General features: G+C 32.4%; 3 protein-coding genes across 3 annotated transcripts; 1 reads left to right on the top strand and 2 right to left on the bottom strand.

The window, feature by feature from the left end:
• Window positions 1-592: 592 nt before the first annotated feature.
• On the bottom strand, window positions 593-4,117 carry LOC111371837 (transcription factor bHLH90-like). Its single transcript, XM_022994008.1, has 8 exons — window positions 3,499-4,117; window positions 3,233-3,418; window positions 3,028-3,106; window positions 2,489-2,557; window positions 1,922-2,401; window positions 1,513-1,781; window positions 866-980; window positions 593-775 (listed from the first exon to the last, which is right to left on the bottom strand). The coding sequence occupies exons 1-8, from the start codon at window positions 3,705-3,707 to the stop codon at window positions 593-595; spliced, it is 1,590 nt and encodes a 529-aa protein (XP_022849776.1). The 5' UTR covers window positions 3,708-4,117.
• A 1,771-nt stretch (window positions 4,118-5,888) lies between these two features.
• Window positions 5,889-11,182, top strand: LOC111371278 (poly(A)-specific ribonuclease PARN-like). The gene is made up of 8 exons (XM_022993174.1): window positions 5,889-6,265; window positions 7,689-7,819; window positions 8,565-8,753; window positions 8,830-8,942; window positions 9,026-9,139; window positions 9,234-9,348; window positions 9,448-9,663; window positions 9,926-11,182. Exons 1-8 carry the CDS (start codon window positions 5,928-5,930, stop codon window positions 10,576-10,578), a joined length of 1,869 nt encoding a protein of 622 aa, XP_022848942.1. The 5' UTR covers window positions 5,889-5,927; the 3' UTR covers window positions 10,579-11,182.
• A 2,854-nt stretch (window positions 11,183-14,036) lies between these two features.
• LOC111371280 lies at window positions 14,037-15,012 on the bottom strand. Its single transcript, XM_022993175.1, has 2 exons — window positions 14,863-15,012; window positions 14,037-14,785 (listed from the first exon to the last, which is right to left on the bottom strand). The coding sequence occupies exons 1-2, from the start codon at window positions 14,868-14,870 to the stop codon at window positions 14,251-14,253; spliced, it is 543 nt and encodes a 180-aa protein (XP_022848943.1). The 5' UTR covers window positions 14,871-15,012; the 3' UTR covers window positions 14,037-14,250.
• Between the last annotated feature and the right edge of the window lie 3,635 nt (window positions 15,013-18,647).

Below are 18,647 nucleotides of genomic sequence, written 5' to 3'. Positions count from 1 at the left end.
TCTCTTTATTGGACACGTACCCTAAGAGGCTAACACGTGATACATTCTCAGCCTTTGGTCCCTGAATGAGTTGAAGATGAGAATGAGATTCAAAGTAGAGAACATTTGCAATGAAAATTGTGTAATTATTCCAGCGGGATAGATTATTTGTAGATTTGTTTGTGGCCATTCAAACATCCTTCATACCTTTTGAGAACAGTCATCCTTCTCTGTATTGGACACGTACCCTAAGAGGCTAACACGTGATACATTCTCAGCCTTTGGTCCCTGAATGAGTTGAAGACGAGAATGAGATTCAAAGTAGAGAACATTTGCAATGAAAATTGTGTAATTATTCCAGCGGGATAGATTATTTGTAGATTTGTTTGTGGCCATTCAAACATCCTTCATACCTTTTGAGAACAGTCATTATTGTTCAAATGGTCTCCAAACTCGAACAGATAATTTAATTTAATACTGCACTGGTTAAGTGGGTTAATGATCGACTGTTTAGTCGGTTCACAGACCATTCATACAAAAAAATTGCCCAAAAATAAGCCAATCAAAATAAGTTTCGCTAAATGCCCAAGTAGTTGATCAATTACAATTTGACTCAAAAATTCAAGTAAATTTTGTTCAAAAAGTTAATATAGTATAAGGTCTTACTTGCACCCGAAGACAAAACAGACATGGACACAGGGGTCAAGCTGAGCCAACCAGACAAAGGCGAACGTTTGAGTTTATGACCGAATCCGATGGGATATTGGTCTCCCCTTCCAAAGACTATTAGTACCCCCTAGGATAGTTTCAAGTGGGTAATTTTGACTTTGAATATTTCATTCAATTCTAAATGATTTTTGATAAAGAAATATATCACGTTAATCACCTTGCGGAGTAGAACATGAATATGCCTTGTCCCGTTAAAATTAAGGTACCGGTTCCACGAAAATTTGGGCTCAAAGTTGACCCATTTCACTACTAATATACCATTTTCTGACATACTAAACGAAAACATGTATTTCGTAACATCATTGTATTCATACGTTTATTATTTTACTTCTTAATATAAATACAAAGTTGAAGATGCTTCCGTTATAGAACTTGTTTTTGATCAACACCAGTCTAAAGGACAGCATTGTAAAGGAAAAAAGCAGACAAACTCTTCTTGATAATGAACTTCGTTAGCAATATCATAATCTTAGAGACTAAGCAAGTTTATCTTCGAGTCCAAATGTACACATCTACCTAACGTTGTTCGTGTTTGGATGTGAGCTTGATGGTGTTGGCAAGAGAGATTGAGTTTTTCACGAAATTCGTTATCCCAATACAAGTGATGCTTGAAAGATCTTTGGGTATTAACTTAAAATAAATATTTAAGTTAAAACTAAGTTAATTATGTATTTCAAAGGTAAGAATTTGAAGCATTACTTTAGCTAAGGTAAAATGTTTGCATATATAAGTTTTACTTATAAAAAAAAAAAAAAAAAAAGGAAAATTAAAAAAAAAAAAAAAAAAAAGAAAAGAAAAAAAAAAGGAAAAAATGAAAAAAAAGAAACTGAAACAGAACTCCTTACCTGTGCTTGTTTCTTTTCACTAGCACCGCAATAACCTTTGTCAATGTCTGCGGCCAGTAAATATTCCCGGCCTGCATGCTCCTCGACTGAGCTTCGAAGCTCGGTTTTAGCATTGTTTCTGTTGCAGTCCTCTGCCATTTCTCTGAGTTCATCTTGATATTTTTCAATTGTCTCCTGCAGCTCCTTTATGTATCGAATTGCATCCCCCAATATAGAAGCTCTATCCATCTGGTAGCAAAGAAAATGACAATTCACGAGGATGAACAATTCTGGGAATGTTATAGATATCGTTTACGCTTACAAGTAACTTCAAGAAAAGTTACTTTGAGAAAGTAATTTTTAAATTTGGCTTAACATGCTATATAAACCTTAGAAATCAGTGGGACTAATGAGCGAAGAGCAAAGAGCCCGTCTTTTATCCTCTTCCTTCGGTTTCTCTCTGTGATAAGATTCTTTGATTGGTAATGCTCCTTTCCTCCCCTCTGCAAATCCTTCAAATTGGTATTCTCATCGGCGTTTTGCTTCCTTTTCAAATTCAAATTGCTGCTAGGTATTTCTGAATATTTTCCGCTTGATTTTTCAGGCAACATCTTTCCAAACACATGATCATCGTGTATGTTAAATGATTGATGCTCGTTTGAAAGGGTCGATATAATGGATGATCCCTCAAAGCTAGAATCAATATTTAGTTGTGATATTTCAGGATTCAAATTCAAATAATGAAGTGATGGGGGCCAATCAATTTGGTGGTTAAAATTGATATAGCTCTTCTCAGACATGATTTCTTGTTCTGCAGAACTTGTGAACCGAGAAAAGATGAAATCTATTATTTCCTGGTTTTTTGGTACCTGGAAAACAAAATGAGAATTTTCTTTCAGAAATGTTACTCCAGAAGAATATAATTCATTACATTTTCAAAAAATGAACAGTCTTACAAGGCTTTTACTAAAGAGCTCAATCAAACCACCAGCAACTGGAATCAGAACTTGGGTTCCAACAGGTTCCTGCAATGGAAGAAAGCATACTGATTTGAATTCACGACAAAATAATTTGGCCAAAAAAAATTCAACCCAAAAGTCCTTAACCAAATCAAACTACTGTTGTAATTTTAATTTTAATTTTTTTTCCTCCCTCATTACTATTGTTGGACTTCATGAAAGAATGTCATCAAACAGACAATCTGGTCCAGGCTCAAAGTCCACACCACGATCAGGCTCGACTAGAAAGGATGAAATCATTTCTCTGGAGCAATGATCCAAGGATAATGCCAATCAATGAATTAGCACAACTTTGTGAAATATATCTCCAAAGTCTAAATCCCTATTTCAGCCTAGCAATAAAAGAAACGAAAAACAGGCAAAGCATGCAGATTTAGAGCTATATTGGATCAGTCTAACATTCGAGGGGATTAGTGGTAAAATCTTAACACAGGAAACTAAATTACTGAGCTAGAAATGTGTAGTGAGATACTCACAGATAAACTATTCGAAATAGAGGCATTTGCAAGGGTTAGCCATTTTGGTTGTTTTGATATCACTACCTCTCCATGTATCCTGATTGTAACTAAAACCTCAGTATTAGAAGATTTTCTTGGTTTAGTACCAAAATTATGCCCAAAATTATAGTAAATCAAGAAAAAAACAATGTTTACATGAAGATTCTCAGAAAATGAATCTTACCCAGAATACAATCCTATGGAAGATGGAAATTGTGCAAGAGCCCTGCAAGCCTTTGTTCTAACTGGATGCTTATTTCTTGTATCTTTGCATTCAATAATCAAATGCTTTTCCAAACCAGTTTCTTCTTTCATTTTGAAGTGTCCGCCATTTGCTCCACTGCAACAACAAGCCCCCCATTTTATAAACCTGAAAACACAATCAAGAAATGAAAAGGGTCGAAAAAAAGTGATAATTTTCTTGAAAATAAGTGCTAATAATTATAGTACCTTGAAGGGTCATCCCCTAACTTCCAAATAATACTGTAGTCCCATGCCTTTGTTTTTACAAGGGGTCTCAGCCACTCAACTGCTGTCTCCAAAGCTGCCATATATGTTTGAACGCTTCTTTGTTTGTTTATGGGCTTTTCTGTTTTCTGCTCTAAGGGACCATTTTCTGTTGTCACTTCAAAAATCTGTTGATAAGTTTCTATTTTCATCCATATCTTGATATATAAAGCATTTATGGACGACAAGCCTAACAGAATTGGTAAAATGCAGTGTCCTTTTAACCAGAATAAAATCTGTCAGAAGAATCCGATACTCTTCTCAAGAGAGCTTTCCCGCTCGACTCTTTGGTCTTAACAACGTTGATTTTAAGAATAAGTGATTACCATTCTTCCATCCTTAGTATCCAACTTGGTAAAAATCAAACTCAAATTGTTGACCATTCTTCGGTACTTACTATCCAACTTGGTTAAAATCAGACACGAACTGTTTACACCCACCGGAGAGTAAACCACCGCCTCTTAGGCAGGCTGGTTCGATTACCGCATATGGAGCAACCGCTTTACTAGAATGAGGTGATAGATTGTAAAAAGTTATTGCTAAGAATGATTCAAAAGGTTTAGTGAAGGAGATGGATAACTGCACATGGTGATGATGGTTCACTTTCAAAGATGGAATATTAATATTCCACAATTAGTAAGAAGATTAACAGGGTTTTCCTGGGATATTTATTTATTTTTGTTTCTTCTATATTTACTGTGGAGTGGTAAAAAGTACTGACAGAAAATGCAGGACATGAAGAGACAGAATATTTGGACAGTCAGTGGTATATCTCTGACTCTTTGTTTTTTGCCCTACGATATGCCATCAGAATTGGTTTGTACCTTCTACAACTATTTTTTTGGGAACATTTTAGGACTATAAGAATTCAGCCCTTTGTACTAATCTGAATTCTTAACAAAGACTTAACTATTACATAGATACTTCTAAAATAATTAACTATTGTATGAACTGACAAAGGTAATATTGGATGAGTTATTCTTGGAAAACAGGGTTGGATGAGTTATTCTTGGAAAACGGGGCCACATAGGCCCTGTTTTTCCGTGGGGACACATGTCCCCCTATTGGTTGGGTGCCTGCCCTATTTGAGAAGAATTATACATATTGGATGGAAATTACGGTTTTTATGGCGATGATGATTAACGATATTCGTAGCATCATTCAAGGAGTTTTTTCCCCAAATGACTTAGCATCCAAAATTCATGGCCTTTTGAGTTTTAGTATATTGCAGCGTATCAAGAATTTATTTAAAATTGGAGATATAAATTCCAGAATTGTCGACAGATCAGATAGATAAAACTTGAGTTTGTGTGGCTTCCTTATTACTACCAAGTCTATAACACAGCCCAACCTGGATGAGTCGAGGCATAAGCTTGGATCTTGATTCATTTGACTCATCTAATTTAAATAATTTGAAATCTTTTTCCTGTTTTCTTAATTGGAGAAACTATGTAAAAGATCATCTGTGAAGTAAGATAAAACCAATGTTGTCCAAATCACTTTCAACACTAATTTCAAATCAGAAGATTCAATTCATTTGAAAATTTATTCAATTGAAAATTTATTTTTTTGCCTAATTCCTTTTTATCGATACATATGGCACACCTCCAATGATCCACCCCAAGTAGAACCTTCTTAAAGTGCCTACGACGGGAATTGGTACTTGACTGCAAATTTGAGGATCACTTCTAGGCCGAGTTTTGAGTTAATAGTAGGATTGAGTAGGCCACAAGTTTTAAGTCCATTGTTTTGAGCTAACTAAGGTTAATAAAGTAGCGACGATGTTGAATTTGATCACTAATCTCTCATAAAAGTGTTGCAACGATTGTTTTGTCAAGAGACACTCTCTCCTACATTTTCTCAACATTTTTAAGAATTTGAAAAACACGTGATCGTTGATAGAGTAACTGAGAAATGTCTCGTCCATGTTTCAGATCATTGAATCATGGAAGTGCACATTCGAGGTATAAATCCAAAACTTGTATATTTTTTTTTCATATTTGAATAATTTTGACATAATTTATTACAATTCCGACAAATTAGTAAATAAAATTATTGCACTTATATAGCAAAATAATTTAAATAAAAGGGAAAATTTCATCCCCGTTCCTAACTTTTTCGAAAAGTACAAATGGTTCCCGAATCTTTAATTATTCTATTTAAATTCTTGTTTAGTAGAGATTTTGTTAATTAATTTTTTGATCGTTAGAAATAAAGTGAATTGTATATGTGGGAGAAAAATTCGAAAATAACTACTGAAATAGTAAAATAACTGTAAAAAAAATTGATTTTAACTGAATTAAAATCTCCAAACAAGCTCTAAATGTTCATTAATTATAATTTTGCAATTTTTGCTGTCCCCGCGTTTACAAATGCTTCACCAACGCCTTTTCTGCACTAAAATTTACCCGACCGCCGTTCACCACCACCGAGGCAGCCGTCACCAGAATCTGTGGCGGATAAAGCAAGTAACGAAATCCAATTTGTCAGAGACTTTTGAAGAAATCAAGACTCACATATCCAACTCCGATTTCATAGCCGTGTCGTTGCAGCAAACCGGTGCATACTCAGCTCCATGGCAAAGGGTTCTCCCCATCGACACCGACGAGACAGCATATCTCAAATCCAAACGCGCCGCCGAGCGGTTTCAGGTTCTTCAGTTCGCAATCTGCCCTTTCTCGGTCAAAGCTTCCAAGCTCATAGTTCACCCGTAAAATTTTTTCCCCAAATCTTTCATTAGCTGTGGCCTATATTTTATACCTATTTCACTTTTGAGTGACTGCTAATAGAATGTAAGCTGTGAAGTGAATGATTTGGGTATGTCAGAAGAATTTGTTTTTTTAACTATTGCTTGAAGTGACAGGAATATTTTTCTTAATGCTGAGAATCACGATCCACATTNTATGTCAGAAGAATTTGTTTTTTTAACTATTGCTTGAAGTGACAGGAATATTTTTCTTAATGCTGAGAATCACGATCCACATTTATAATTAATGTTATTGTTATCGTTATTTATTGTTACTAGAAGGATGGGATTTGGATGCTGGCAAGTTTTTGACTTTTGTAACATTTAAGTGTCCCCAAATCCTTAGAGATCTAGTAGATTTGGCCAAGAAATATTTGCAGAAGGCACAAAGAGAATAATTTATATGTTTTTGAGGTATCAGCAATTTTTTATTTTATTTTGGGAGGTCTTAGTTCTGGAAAATGCAGGAGAATGATCTACTGATTTGTACCCATAATTCCAAATGGCTAGAGTAATGACCTACAAGAAATAAAATAGATGGGCTTGAAAAGAGATTTCTATAGTAAGAACAAGAAGAGGAGCAAGCCAATCCAAGTTGCACCTTGCCTTCCAAGAATAATCCTTGCCTTCCAAGTTCCCACTTGCCTTCCAAGAATAAATCCTTGCCTTCCAAATGTTCCCTTGCCTTCCAAGAATAAATCCTTGCCTTCCAAGAGCCCCATGTTTCGAACTCACGACCTCTGCTCTGCCAGGTTTGACAGCGTCCGTCCTTTGCCAGTGGAGAAGTGCCTTAGTTCTGGAAAATGCAGGAGAATGATCTACTGATTTGTACCCATAATTCCAAATGGCTAGAGTAATGACCTACAAGAAATAAAATAGATGGGCTTGAAAAGAGATTTCTATAGTAAGAACAAGAAGAGTTTTCACCAGAACTAGTAGTCTAGTTGCTTTGAGTAGATTCTTGGGCTTGATCGTGGGTGAAGCCTCTCCCACTTTTTGTTAAAGTGGTGGCATCTCCGTACATCACAAGTCAACTTTTGGGAAGTATAGCTCATAGTGTCAACACCATCTGCCGAGGCTATGCTCAAGGTCTTATAAAGGCACTTCATACCAATTTGTCAATTCAGTATTTAGAACTCAACGAGATTAGAGGAACTTTAGTGTTGAAATCAACTCAATGGAATAAAAAACAGTTTTAGCAATTGTTAAAAAGCATAAGAAGACGAGAAGAAAATAGAGTAGAAGGGGACACAAAACAGACAAACAGTTGAATTACTGAACTAGTTAAACCCAATAAGACTCCATTTGATAAGACTTGGTGTTATTTAGACAATTCCATTTCATAGGGCAGTTTTCATGAATGACAATCTTCTTTCTATTTTTGCAGGTATAACTTCCATTTGTTTCCGAGGGATGAGTTGAAAATTGCGATGCCTTCTTACAGCTTTTCATGCCAGTCGTCATATTTGGCCTCTATGGCTCGAGAAGGTTTTGATTTTAATGCCTGCATATATGATGGTACGTGACATCAACTCGGTGGAATTCGAAAATTGTTGAATATGCATCCCTGTTTCTTTTCTGAAACTTTTGAAACCTTATGAGGTAGAAATATTTAGACAATTAAATTAAGGAGATGTAGTTCTTCATGGAGCTAGAAGAGTAGTTCTCAGCATTTAGACAGACTACATTGGGTGTTGAGGCGATACTTTCATGGGGTGAGGCATAAGCCTCAGTGCAATTTAAGGTATAACATTGAATGTAACTAATAAAGTAATTCAAAAAATCACAAAAACAAAATATTTATTCTCATAATAAACCATAAAAAATTATTGTATTACATTTCATCAAAACTAAAAGTCTAATTCCAACTTGGAACTTAAAATGGATAAATGAAGTTGCAAATAATAGGTTGATAAAGAGGTGGTCATGTTGTAGCTGAGCTGATGCTGCTCATATTTTTAATTATATCTTACAATAACTAGCATGTAAGTAATTATCAGTGACACACTTGTGTGCAGACTCATCTTAACCTCTAAGCTATTCTCTCGATTTCCTTCATTATTGGCGTTTCCATTTTTTCTTTCCGTAGCATTTTTTTCCCTGGGAGTGGGGATGGGTGGGAAAAAAGTCGGGGAGGGAGTGTTATAGTTGTCATGTTGCTGTCTGATTCTGTAGAAAGGTTCTGGTACAGTAAGTAAGCATTTCCATCATTTCCTGCCAACATGTACTCCTGTTCCAAATCTAGAGTTTCTTTTTCGGACAGGTATATCATACTTGTCCAGAGCACAAGAACTAGCTGCAGCAGATCGAATTGGACCTTCATCAACCAGTAGCTTTGTGGTGCCATCTTCATCAACCAATTCAGTTGCTGATTCTGTTTTTAGAGAAAGCACAAAATCTCGAGTTAGACATTGGATAAATGCTTGTAAAGATTCAAACAAGAAGACAGAGGGTTAGCAAAGTGTTAATTTAATTTATGTTGTACCTACTATTTTTTTATATTCTAATGTATTCTTCTGCATTTGCAGATGTTTTGATCAGTGTGTTGAGAAAACTTGTCTCGGGAAGTGAAGTGTACGGCTCTAGACCGTGCTTAATTATATCTGTCTGCAGTGAACGTCAAGTGCAACTTGTATTAGAAGTGAGTAATTTATTACTTACTACAATATGATTAAGTTTGATGTATCTCCTGATATATTTTTAAGTATTTGAATTGTGCTGCAGATGTTGAAGGAGTTTGTTGATGTCGTACCTATATTAGTTCCTGCAAGAGGAGGAGGAATACAGGCTGTTCGAGCTGTTTTGACAAGTTCAGAAGAAGACAAGAACCTTCTCGAGGTATTAAGGAATTCATTTTTCTTAAATATGATTTTTATGATTGTCTTATGATTAACCTGGTCTATTTAACATTTTTTGTTCTCTCAAACTACAGAAGGAACTTCAGGATATGGAAGAGGAACGTAATAAACGTGTTCGTGGCTTTCGAGAGGTGATAGACTTGATTTCCGCTTCTCAGAAGCCTGTTGTTGCTCACAATTCACTCAGTGGTCTCTCTTTATGAACTTTTTTAATTATATCAGAGATTAAGCCTGCAAAACTTGCTTTAATGATAAACTCATTACACTTTATTGGGTTAACTCATGCAGATTTTACATTTATATATTCAAAGTTCCTGGCTCCACTTCCTTCAACAATCAATGAATTCAGAAGTTCCTTGCTTTTGGTCTTTCCTCATGTACTTGATGTTAACCATCTTATGAAGGAAATTGGCCCTGTTGAAAAGGTGAATAATCTACCCGCGTCCATCTCCTATTTGAGGAGGAAGTTCTTTGCGCCAATAGATATGGAAGTTTCTCACCGAGGCAAGTACTTATGTGTATCTTATCTCATAATTTACAAACTATATATATATGCTTTGCCTAGTAAGTGCATTTACCCTTAGTCCGCTTGTGCTTTATTTCTAAATATGGAATAAATATTTAGAAAGAGAATCATTGCTTCTTTCAGATATCTTCTCTGTCATGTATGCTTATAGATATCACGCATGGTAAATCAAGCTAATAATTTAAATGCTTTTTATTCTTCATAACTTGTAACTAACTGGTGATAATTTCTTAACATCAGCTGAGGCAGACAAAGTCCAGATTCATGGCCGTAATGTTCTGCGAATAAGCGAGCTGTTTGCCAAGTTGTGCTCCGTATTAAAAATCAATCCTGAAACTTTTGAAGAAGACTATAACCATTTGTCATCTGCCATTCAATGCCATGCCAATAAATTTAACCCTTCCTCGACAAGGTTTGGGGATCCCATCGATGAAGATGTTAGAATTTGGAATAAAAATAGTAGAAGGATTAGCATCGACAATTTGGTTTTCTTATGGGGGTTAGAAGGTGGGATTTCTGCTGGAATGCTGAAAGCCCTTCTACATGATTCACATGAAGTGTTTTCCAAAGAATTTGATGTTCAAATGGTGGATAAGAATTGTGCAGTAATTGTTTTTTGGACTCCTGGGTTTTCAGAACGTTTTCTGAGGATCATGGATTCTGGAGAAATCTTCAGTGAATCTCTGAAAGATATGATCTCAAAAGGATTAGCAGCAGCAAGTTACAAGACGTACAAAAGTGTCTGTAAATTAGGTTTATGGGAAGTAGACTTAGCAGATGCATTGGACAAAGCCTTGGAAGAAACTGAGAGACTTACAGAAGCCAAGTCCGAGGAAGATCTATCAGTAATCAACTGGAACAATGACGAAATGATTAATTTAGACGACCTTTAACATCTTTTGTTATTGATGTATCCCGGAGATAGGCCTTGATAGCTATTCATTCTGTGTCATTGCCCAGGATTTATTGGTTATTAAAACCCAACAAATACGATAAACTCTAGCGCAACATTGATATGAATTAGCAAAGATTTTACCACAGCAAAAGATTGACAACGAATCAAAAATGGAAGAAGCACCAGAATTTGTTTCACGGAAGTTCAGCTAAAGAATTCCTATATCTGTGTTGGAGCTCCAACTGTGGCGAGGTTAAGAAGCTGCAGGTTTGGATTGAGGGTTGAGGGATTCCATGACTTAGAGGCATTCTGGAGGGCAGACAACCACGGAGCATAGCCCCAGAAACATCATCAAATCCCTTGGAGAAACATATCCAAACCCTCCATCGATGCTTTGATGATTGATTGGTAAACAACTTAACGTAATCTACTTTATTTATTAGTAGGAAATGTGACATTCTAAATGAGGTCAAGTTATATGGTTACAGTGTTGATGAACATGTTTCAGTTGAACGAAAGGAGCTCATATTCAATTTGTTCATGCATAGATATATTCTACATGAGTTGTTTGTGTTGAGCCTAATACCATTTCCAAACTAGAAGACTTGAATTTATGAGAAGAAATAATGATGAGTGAGTCATTAAATTTTACCCTAGTGAATTATATAACGTGCAATCATGCAAGGGAATCATATTATGTTCTATTTATGGATAAATAATAATCTGTGACCAATCTCCGATTAGGGATTCCTCTTCCCGTGGTACCTCCTAGTGATCCCATATTTTATGTACCAGGATATAAAAGCTCATACTCAATGTTGACAGGTCCTTGTCTATTCTTAAGCTTTGGGTCTCAGTTTCTCTTTCTTATCTTTTTCTCTACTTCAAGTTCAGCAGCAAACTTATCGAAGCTCTGGTGAATCCTTTGATCATCTATCCACTTTAGTGATAGCTCTTGACCAAATTTTGCTTCATCAGACAGAAACTCAACCAGTGATAGGCTAGGAGTCATCTCAGACCTAGTCGGTAAGATATTGAGATAAAACTGCGATTTCTAAGAAATTCAGCAAACTGTTGTGACCATTGTGCTGGAATACACTTACATGACGAAGAGCGATTTGCTGTATAACCAGTGTACACATACTGTCCAAAATTAACAGCAGCATGAATAGCTGAAACAATCCACATTAGAGTCGTTAAACCTGTTTTACGTCTCTGAGAGTTATCAGTGAGCACAACCATGTTTCATTGCATTTATTCGGATTTCTGACCACCAGTTCAGTTGTGAATCCATGGTCAGAACTAACAGAAGCAATCGTCTTTGTAGAAATATGAACAGAATTCTGTCATCCAATTCTCGATTGCAGATATCCAGTCCAACTGCACTAGATGGGTAGTCGTCAAAAGAAGTTGAACTTTTGGCTGATTTTCATTTTGAATGGTCATTACTCTGCAAAAGCACGCACAAGACCAACTGTTGGGCTAGTATTTTTCTAGGCCGAACCTAATATTTATGGGCCGGGCCTGTATTACAATCTGTGAAGGCTTTTAGCCTGTACTAGAAATTGGTGGTCTGTGGCCCACCTAGAGAAAGGTTATTGCCATTTGTCGAAAGGCCAAATATATTTGGGAGTGATTATTTTTACAAATTTCAACAGAAAATCATTGGTTTTTTAATACCTTGTTGCAAACTTTTCTGTTTCGAGCCTAATTTAATACCCATTTGATAGAAATTTTAATTTTGCTTATGCTTCCACAAGAGTTTCTTGAAAAAATTACCTTAAGCAAACCTCCTTTTGAAACTCTTTTAATCAGATAAAACGCTTTTAAAAAATTATTTAATCGGGTCAAAAAGCAATTTTTAGTCTCATAAGCATCTTTTAACTTTTCAAAAAGTCTTCTCTAACGAACCCTTAATAACCTTGAGCTACTCTTGGACTTATTATCTCTATCCAGAATTGGTTAATTTAGAAACTAGCAATGACTAATTTAATGTTAGAAATAATTTGAGATGGCGCTATTAAAATTGATTTCTCTAATAACAGGAGTTTAATGTCACAAATGTTACAAGATAGTTAAATGTAAATTATATCTAATCTTATTCAATCTAGTGTTTAGACATACTATAGGAGCTATAAATGATGAATTTCAAAATTTATCGAGCTTCTAAGAATCAAAAGACCCACCTTTAAATTTGTTGGAATAAGCTTTGTTTGTGGTGCTGTAAGTGTCATATCTTGCTGCAAAAAGCTTGAGCATACCTTATTTTCTCAGACACTAGCTGAAACTAAACTAAAATGCTTCTTATATTCCACCAAGGTAACTAATTTCAAATATGAATTGCACAAGCTTGTCATCATGGCATGTTTGGTGACGTGAACGATATAGTAAAGAACAGTTATAAAGAAACGATGTTAAAATCTTATATGTTATAGTATCAAATTGCGTGTGCTACTGCATATTTGAAGCAAAAATTAAATGAACTGCTTTACCGCCTTGACACAAGTATATCCAAAGTCTTAGCACAATCACATACACCACTGAAAGCACAAGAACAAAGAAGTTTGTCAGCAATTCTAGATCATTATATGAAGGCTGGGTCGAGACTCGAGCATTGCATGAAATTCATTTATGTGTCTTCTTTCTACTAATTTAAATTTCTGGACAAGGTAAATTCAACATAGTATGAACAGCCAAAGGTCCCAAGATTAAGTATCGCTTCACCCATTTATGAGAACTGAAAATTCATTAAGCATTTGATAAAAATGGAACCTGGTCTAGAAATAACCTTCTCCAAGGGGTTGGTTCATCATTATCACTTTCAAAGAACATAATACTAAATAAGTTGGTAATTAAGTAGAAGAACGAGGAATTTCTAAGCTAACTGAAAACTAAACCAAATTTCATTTATTGTATTCTACAAAGGTGAGTAATTTCTCCCGATGAAACCAAATCCAGCTGATAACCATCTCAATTCATATACCTTAATATCAAAACCAAATTACTTATTTCAGAAATACTAAGCTTGTATCAACTTTCATCCTACACAGAAAAGCATAAACAATGATCAAAGCACGTGCACTTATATGCTAAACATTGTTACATTAAGCAAAAAGCATCAAACATGAACATCATATCCCAGAAATATCCTAAGACCATTCATCCCAAAACACAATTAAATCGAAGGTAAATTAACAAATCAAGTCATTCTTATTTAGGATATCAAGATCAAAATAGAATCTATATACAAGGATTGTTGAGGTATTTATTCGAGGAAACCATTCCACTTGACAATATTAGCAACGTGGTACATAGTTTTAAGCTGGGAATTAGAAAATACTAGGTAATATCGCAGTTTAGAATGTCACTTCCATCAGCTACAAGACAAGTAAATATCTCAGTTTCGAGGCTCAAATTATGTACATCTATTGGATTAATTCCATAAATGTGTAACTAAGGGCATTAACATTATTGAGGTAGATGATTCATCAAACTTGAATTGAAATAACCATATGATCATCAACTCAAATTTACACACTGATACAACAATTAAACCAAAACTTTCTCTAGCTAATCATACAAAGAACTTCAAATCCTCCAAGTTAACATTAATCCAAATCTTAGCACATTCTAATAATGCATAGACATAGATATTTTCGAACAATTTGATTCAATGAAGAAAGGAATACACAGCAGTGGAAATATAAAAAGCAAGTGCAGAGGTCATCAGAACCACAAGTGCCGCCACAGAGTGCACGGCCGACTTACTCCCACAAGATAACATCCCCAATCTAATCTGGATCACATTTACCATTGACAGCATCAAAAACAAGCACCCCATCACAGAACCAACGGCGGAGGCCAACATCCCCAACCTTAACACCTTCAAATTTATATGGGCCCTAAAGATCTCATCTACATCCTTGCTATTCAACAAATTAATGGCCAATTTAAGGCCTTGGGCCACTAGAGAGGAAAACAGAAAGAAGCTGAAAGATACCACCTCGAAAACCAGGAGTTTCTCAGCCACGTCGACGCCGGCATCGCAGGCAGATGGGTTTTCAAGGCTGTGCTGGCCGGGAGTCGTCAAGGAGAGACCCACAAAGACTGCTATTGTAAAGAGGGAATTAACATTTACCAGGCCATCTAGGGCGGTGACATGGACGCCGGTGGTGGTGGTTGATTCTCTTGGGTAAGATTCAGATCTGCAAAAATCAAGAAAAGAAAAATCCCATCAGAATCTTGAACTCATTTATGAATAATATACACATAGGGTACTTACTGAGACATGATGAGGTGTTCTTGGGTGTGAAATATGTATTTCCAGCTTGAAATTTTGCTGATCCTTGTAAGGTTTATTTCTCCATTTCCTAGTGTACAAAGGAAAGGAAAGGAAAGGAAAAGGTCAAAGATGTGCTTCGCTTTAGATTTTTGAGGGTTACTTTTGAAATTAGACAAGTCATAATGCTCTTCTTTTTTTTTTTTTTCTTTTTTTTTTTTCACTTTGATCAAAAGTTTTTGCCAATATTCAAAATGGCTATTTGTTGAGTAAAAGACAAAAATATTTTTAAATAATTTATACAATTAAAAAGATAGAATTTTATTTAAAAAGATAAAAATATCCTCAAGTTACAAATTGAAAAACCAAACAGTTTTCACTTTATATTTAATTATTTATTTCAAACACTTACTTAAATAAAAAAATTAAAATTTAATTTGCTTTCTTGTTTAAATATTTCATTAATTAATTATCTTAATGGGTGATGTATATTATTTATTTAATATTTAATTAATTAATTTAATTATTCATTTAATCACTTGTTTAAATAAGAAATTAATGTTTAATTTGATTTCTCATTTAAATATTTCAGTAACTAATTATCTTAATTGATATATGTATATTTAATTAATTAATTAATTATATATTTTAAACACTTACTCAAATAAAAAAAATTATATTTAATTTGGTTTCTCTTTTAAATATTTCATTAATTAATTATCTTAATTGGTCCTTATTTAATTATTTATTTTAAACACTTACTCAAATAAAAAAATTAATATTTAATTTGATTTCTCGTTTGAATATTTCTTTATTAATTACCTTAATTGGTTATATATATTGTTCATTTAATATTTAATTATTTATTTAATCACTTATTTAAATAAAAATTAATATTTATTTTAATTTCTTATTTGATATTTTTTAATTAATTGTCTTCATTAGCTATGTATATTAGTTATTTATTGTTTAATTATTTATTTAATCACTTAATTAAATAAAAAATTAATATTTAATTTAATTTCTTTTTTAGATATTTCATTAATTAATTATCTTAATTGGTTATGTGTATTATGCATTTAAAAATTAATTAATTAATTTAATTATTTATTTGATCACTTATTTAAATAAAACAATTAATATTTATTTTAATTCTTATTTAAATATTTCATTAATTAATTATTTATATTCTTTATTTAATATTTAATTACTTTGTTTAGTTATTTATTTAATCACTAAATTAAATAAAAAAATAATATTTAATTTAATTTCTTATTTAGATATTTCAATAATTAATTATCTTAATTGGTTATGTCTATTATTAATAATTAATATATAATTACTTTATTTTAGTTACTTATTTAAATAAAAATATTATATCATAATGTACAAGTGATATAACATTATTGGAGATTTGAAAAACAGTTTTTTTTCGATCCTCCACTCATGGAATTTCACATGTACATTATGAACATCCTTATGAATTAGTATATGTAGAATTATCCAATATTTAATTTGATTTCTCGTTTAAATATTTTTTATTAATTACCTTAATTGGTTATGTATATTTAATTACTTTATTTATTTATTTATTTTAAACACTTACTCAAATAAAAAATTAATATTTAATTTAATTTATTATTTAAATATCTCATTAATTAAATATCTTAATTTATTATGTATATTATTTATTTAATATTTAATTAGAACATAAATCACATAGTGTATGAGAATATCTAGCAGAGATAGGAGTAAAACTTTAAGCACGGTCACATTTTCAATACATCGAACATTATTCAAGAATTTTGAAACTATATTTCTTTTACCAAATGAAGTCGAGTGAGAAGTTCCCGATTATAGTATGTTACTCTCTACCCAACGAATGTGTAATATCTATTTAAATCCTATGTACTTTCTATTTATAGTGTGTTACTGATTTCCTCAATTTTCTTTATTTATAGTGTGTTTTATATGTAATTAAGAGTAATTAATTATTTATCATACAATTACATAAAAACTAAAGTATTATAAACGTCTTAAAAAAATGCTTAAATTTGAAATCATTACAATTACGGATCACATAACGATTCTAATGAAACCTCTGTGTACATCCCCACACCTCCACCGTCACCCTCCCTGTCACCATCTCCGCTACTCTCTGTCACTGTTTGGGATCCCCTATCGCTTGCAGGCTATATCTCTTCGGATATGACTCCGACCCTCCTCCTCGATCAAAGGTGTCAACTCAGTGAGCACTTCAAACTGATATATTAACATTTCATTGAGTTAATGACCATGCATTGAGATTTCGAAATGACGCACAACATAAATCACAAATAAACAATACGTACCTTTGGATCGTCGATGAGAGCTCATAACTGTCAGTTTTGTCCCCATGAATAGTTGTTGAATGTGTCAATGTCATCAACAACCCCCAAATGAAAGATGTCAATTGACATCTTCTTATGATGACACCTCAGTATGCTCTCTAGTATAAACATCATTCACAACTTCAACTTGTCAGACATATCGTCGCATTCCTTGAATACGTCTCCTAACTGTACCAGAGTTACCGTCATAAGTAGGATCGGCGTAATAGATCTTTGTGCTCCTCATTCAACAAATCTAGGACTAATGCAACACTGACAAAGTTGTAGTTTGACGTAACTTTGTCGGGAATCTGTCTCATGGCAGCGTTCAAATAGCAATCCATCCTATAAAATTTAAAATGTTTGGACCTTGTGTAAGAAACAATGGATAAAGCATAATATTTGAAAATTAAATTGTTTATTTACTTATTTAAATTGTTTATTGAATATTTAATTGTTAATTAATTATTTAAATTAATTATTTTCTTATTTAAATTGTTTATTGAGTATTTAATTGTTAACTATTTATTTAAATTGTTCATTTAAATTATTTATTCAATATTTAAATGTATATTTAAATGATTTATTTTAATTATTTAGTTGTTTATTTAATATTTATTTTGATAAAGTGTTTAATTGTTTGTTTTAAGTGTTAATTATTTATTTCAATTGTTTATTTAATATTTAATTACTTATTTTTATTATTTTTATTTATGGTTTATTTAAATTGTTTATCTAATATTTAATTGTTAATTATTTATTTAAATTGTTCATTTAATTATTTATTGAATATTTAAATGTGTATTTAAATTATTTATTTTAATTGTTTAGTTGTTTATTTAATATTTATTTTAATTGTTAATTGAATGTTTAATTGTTTGTTTTAAATGTTAATTATTTATTTCAATTGTTTATTTAATATTTAATCACTTATTTTTATTATTTATTGTTATGGTTCATTTAAATTAATTATTTATTACTTAAATGTTAATTATTTATTTCAATTTTTTAATTACTTTTTTAAAGTATTTTTTTATTTATATTTATTTGTTATTTATGTTAAGTAATTATTTTTATTGCTTAATTAATATTTTATTTGCTTCTTTATTGAATTTATGTCAATTAGTTATTTATCATTTCAATTAGTTTATTATTTCAATTAGTTATTTATTATTTACTTAAATAAAAAATATACATAAATAATTAACATAATTCATGAAATGTTTAAATAAACAAATAAAGTAAAAAATAAATAATTATATATTAAACAAATAATATACACAAACAATTAAAGTAATTACTTAAAAATTTAAATAAACAATTAAATTAATTAATTATTTATTAAATTATTTATTTAATATTTAATTTAATTTTTTATTTAAATATTTCATTAATTATTTTAATTGGTTATGTATATTG

This window comes from Olea europaea, chromosome 22 (genome assembly GCF_002742605.1).
Source record: "Olea europaea var. sylvestris chromosome 22, O_europaea_v1, whole genome shotgun sequence".
In the NCBI taxonomy this organism is placed as follows: Eukaryota; Viridiplantae; Streptophyta; class Magnoliopsida; order Lamiales; family Oleaceae; genus Olea; species Olea europaea.
This window is presented reverse-complemented; position numbering and strand designations above follow the sequence as displayed.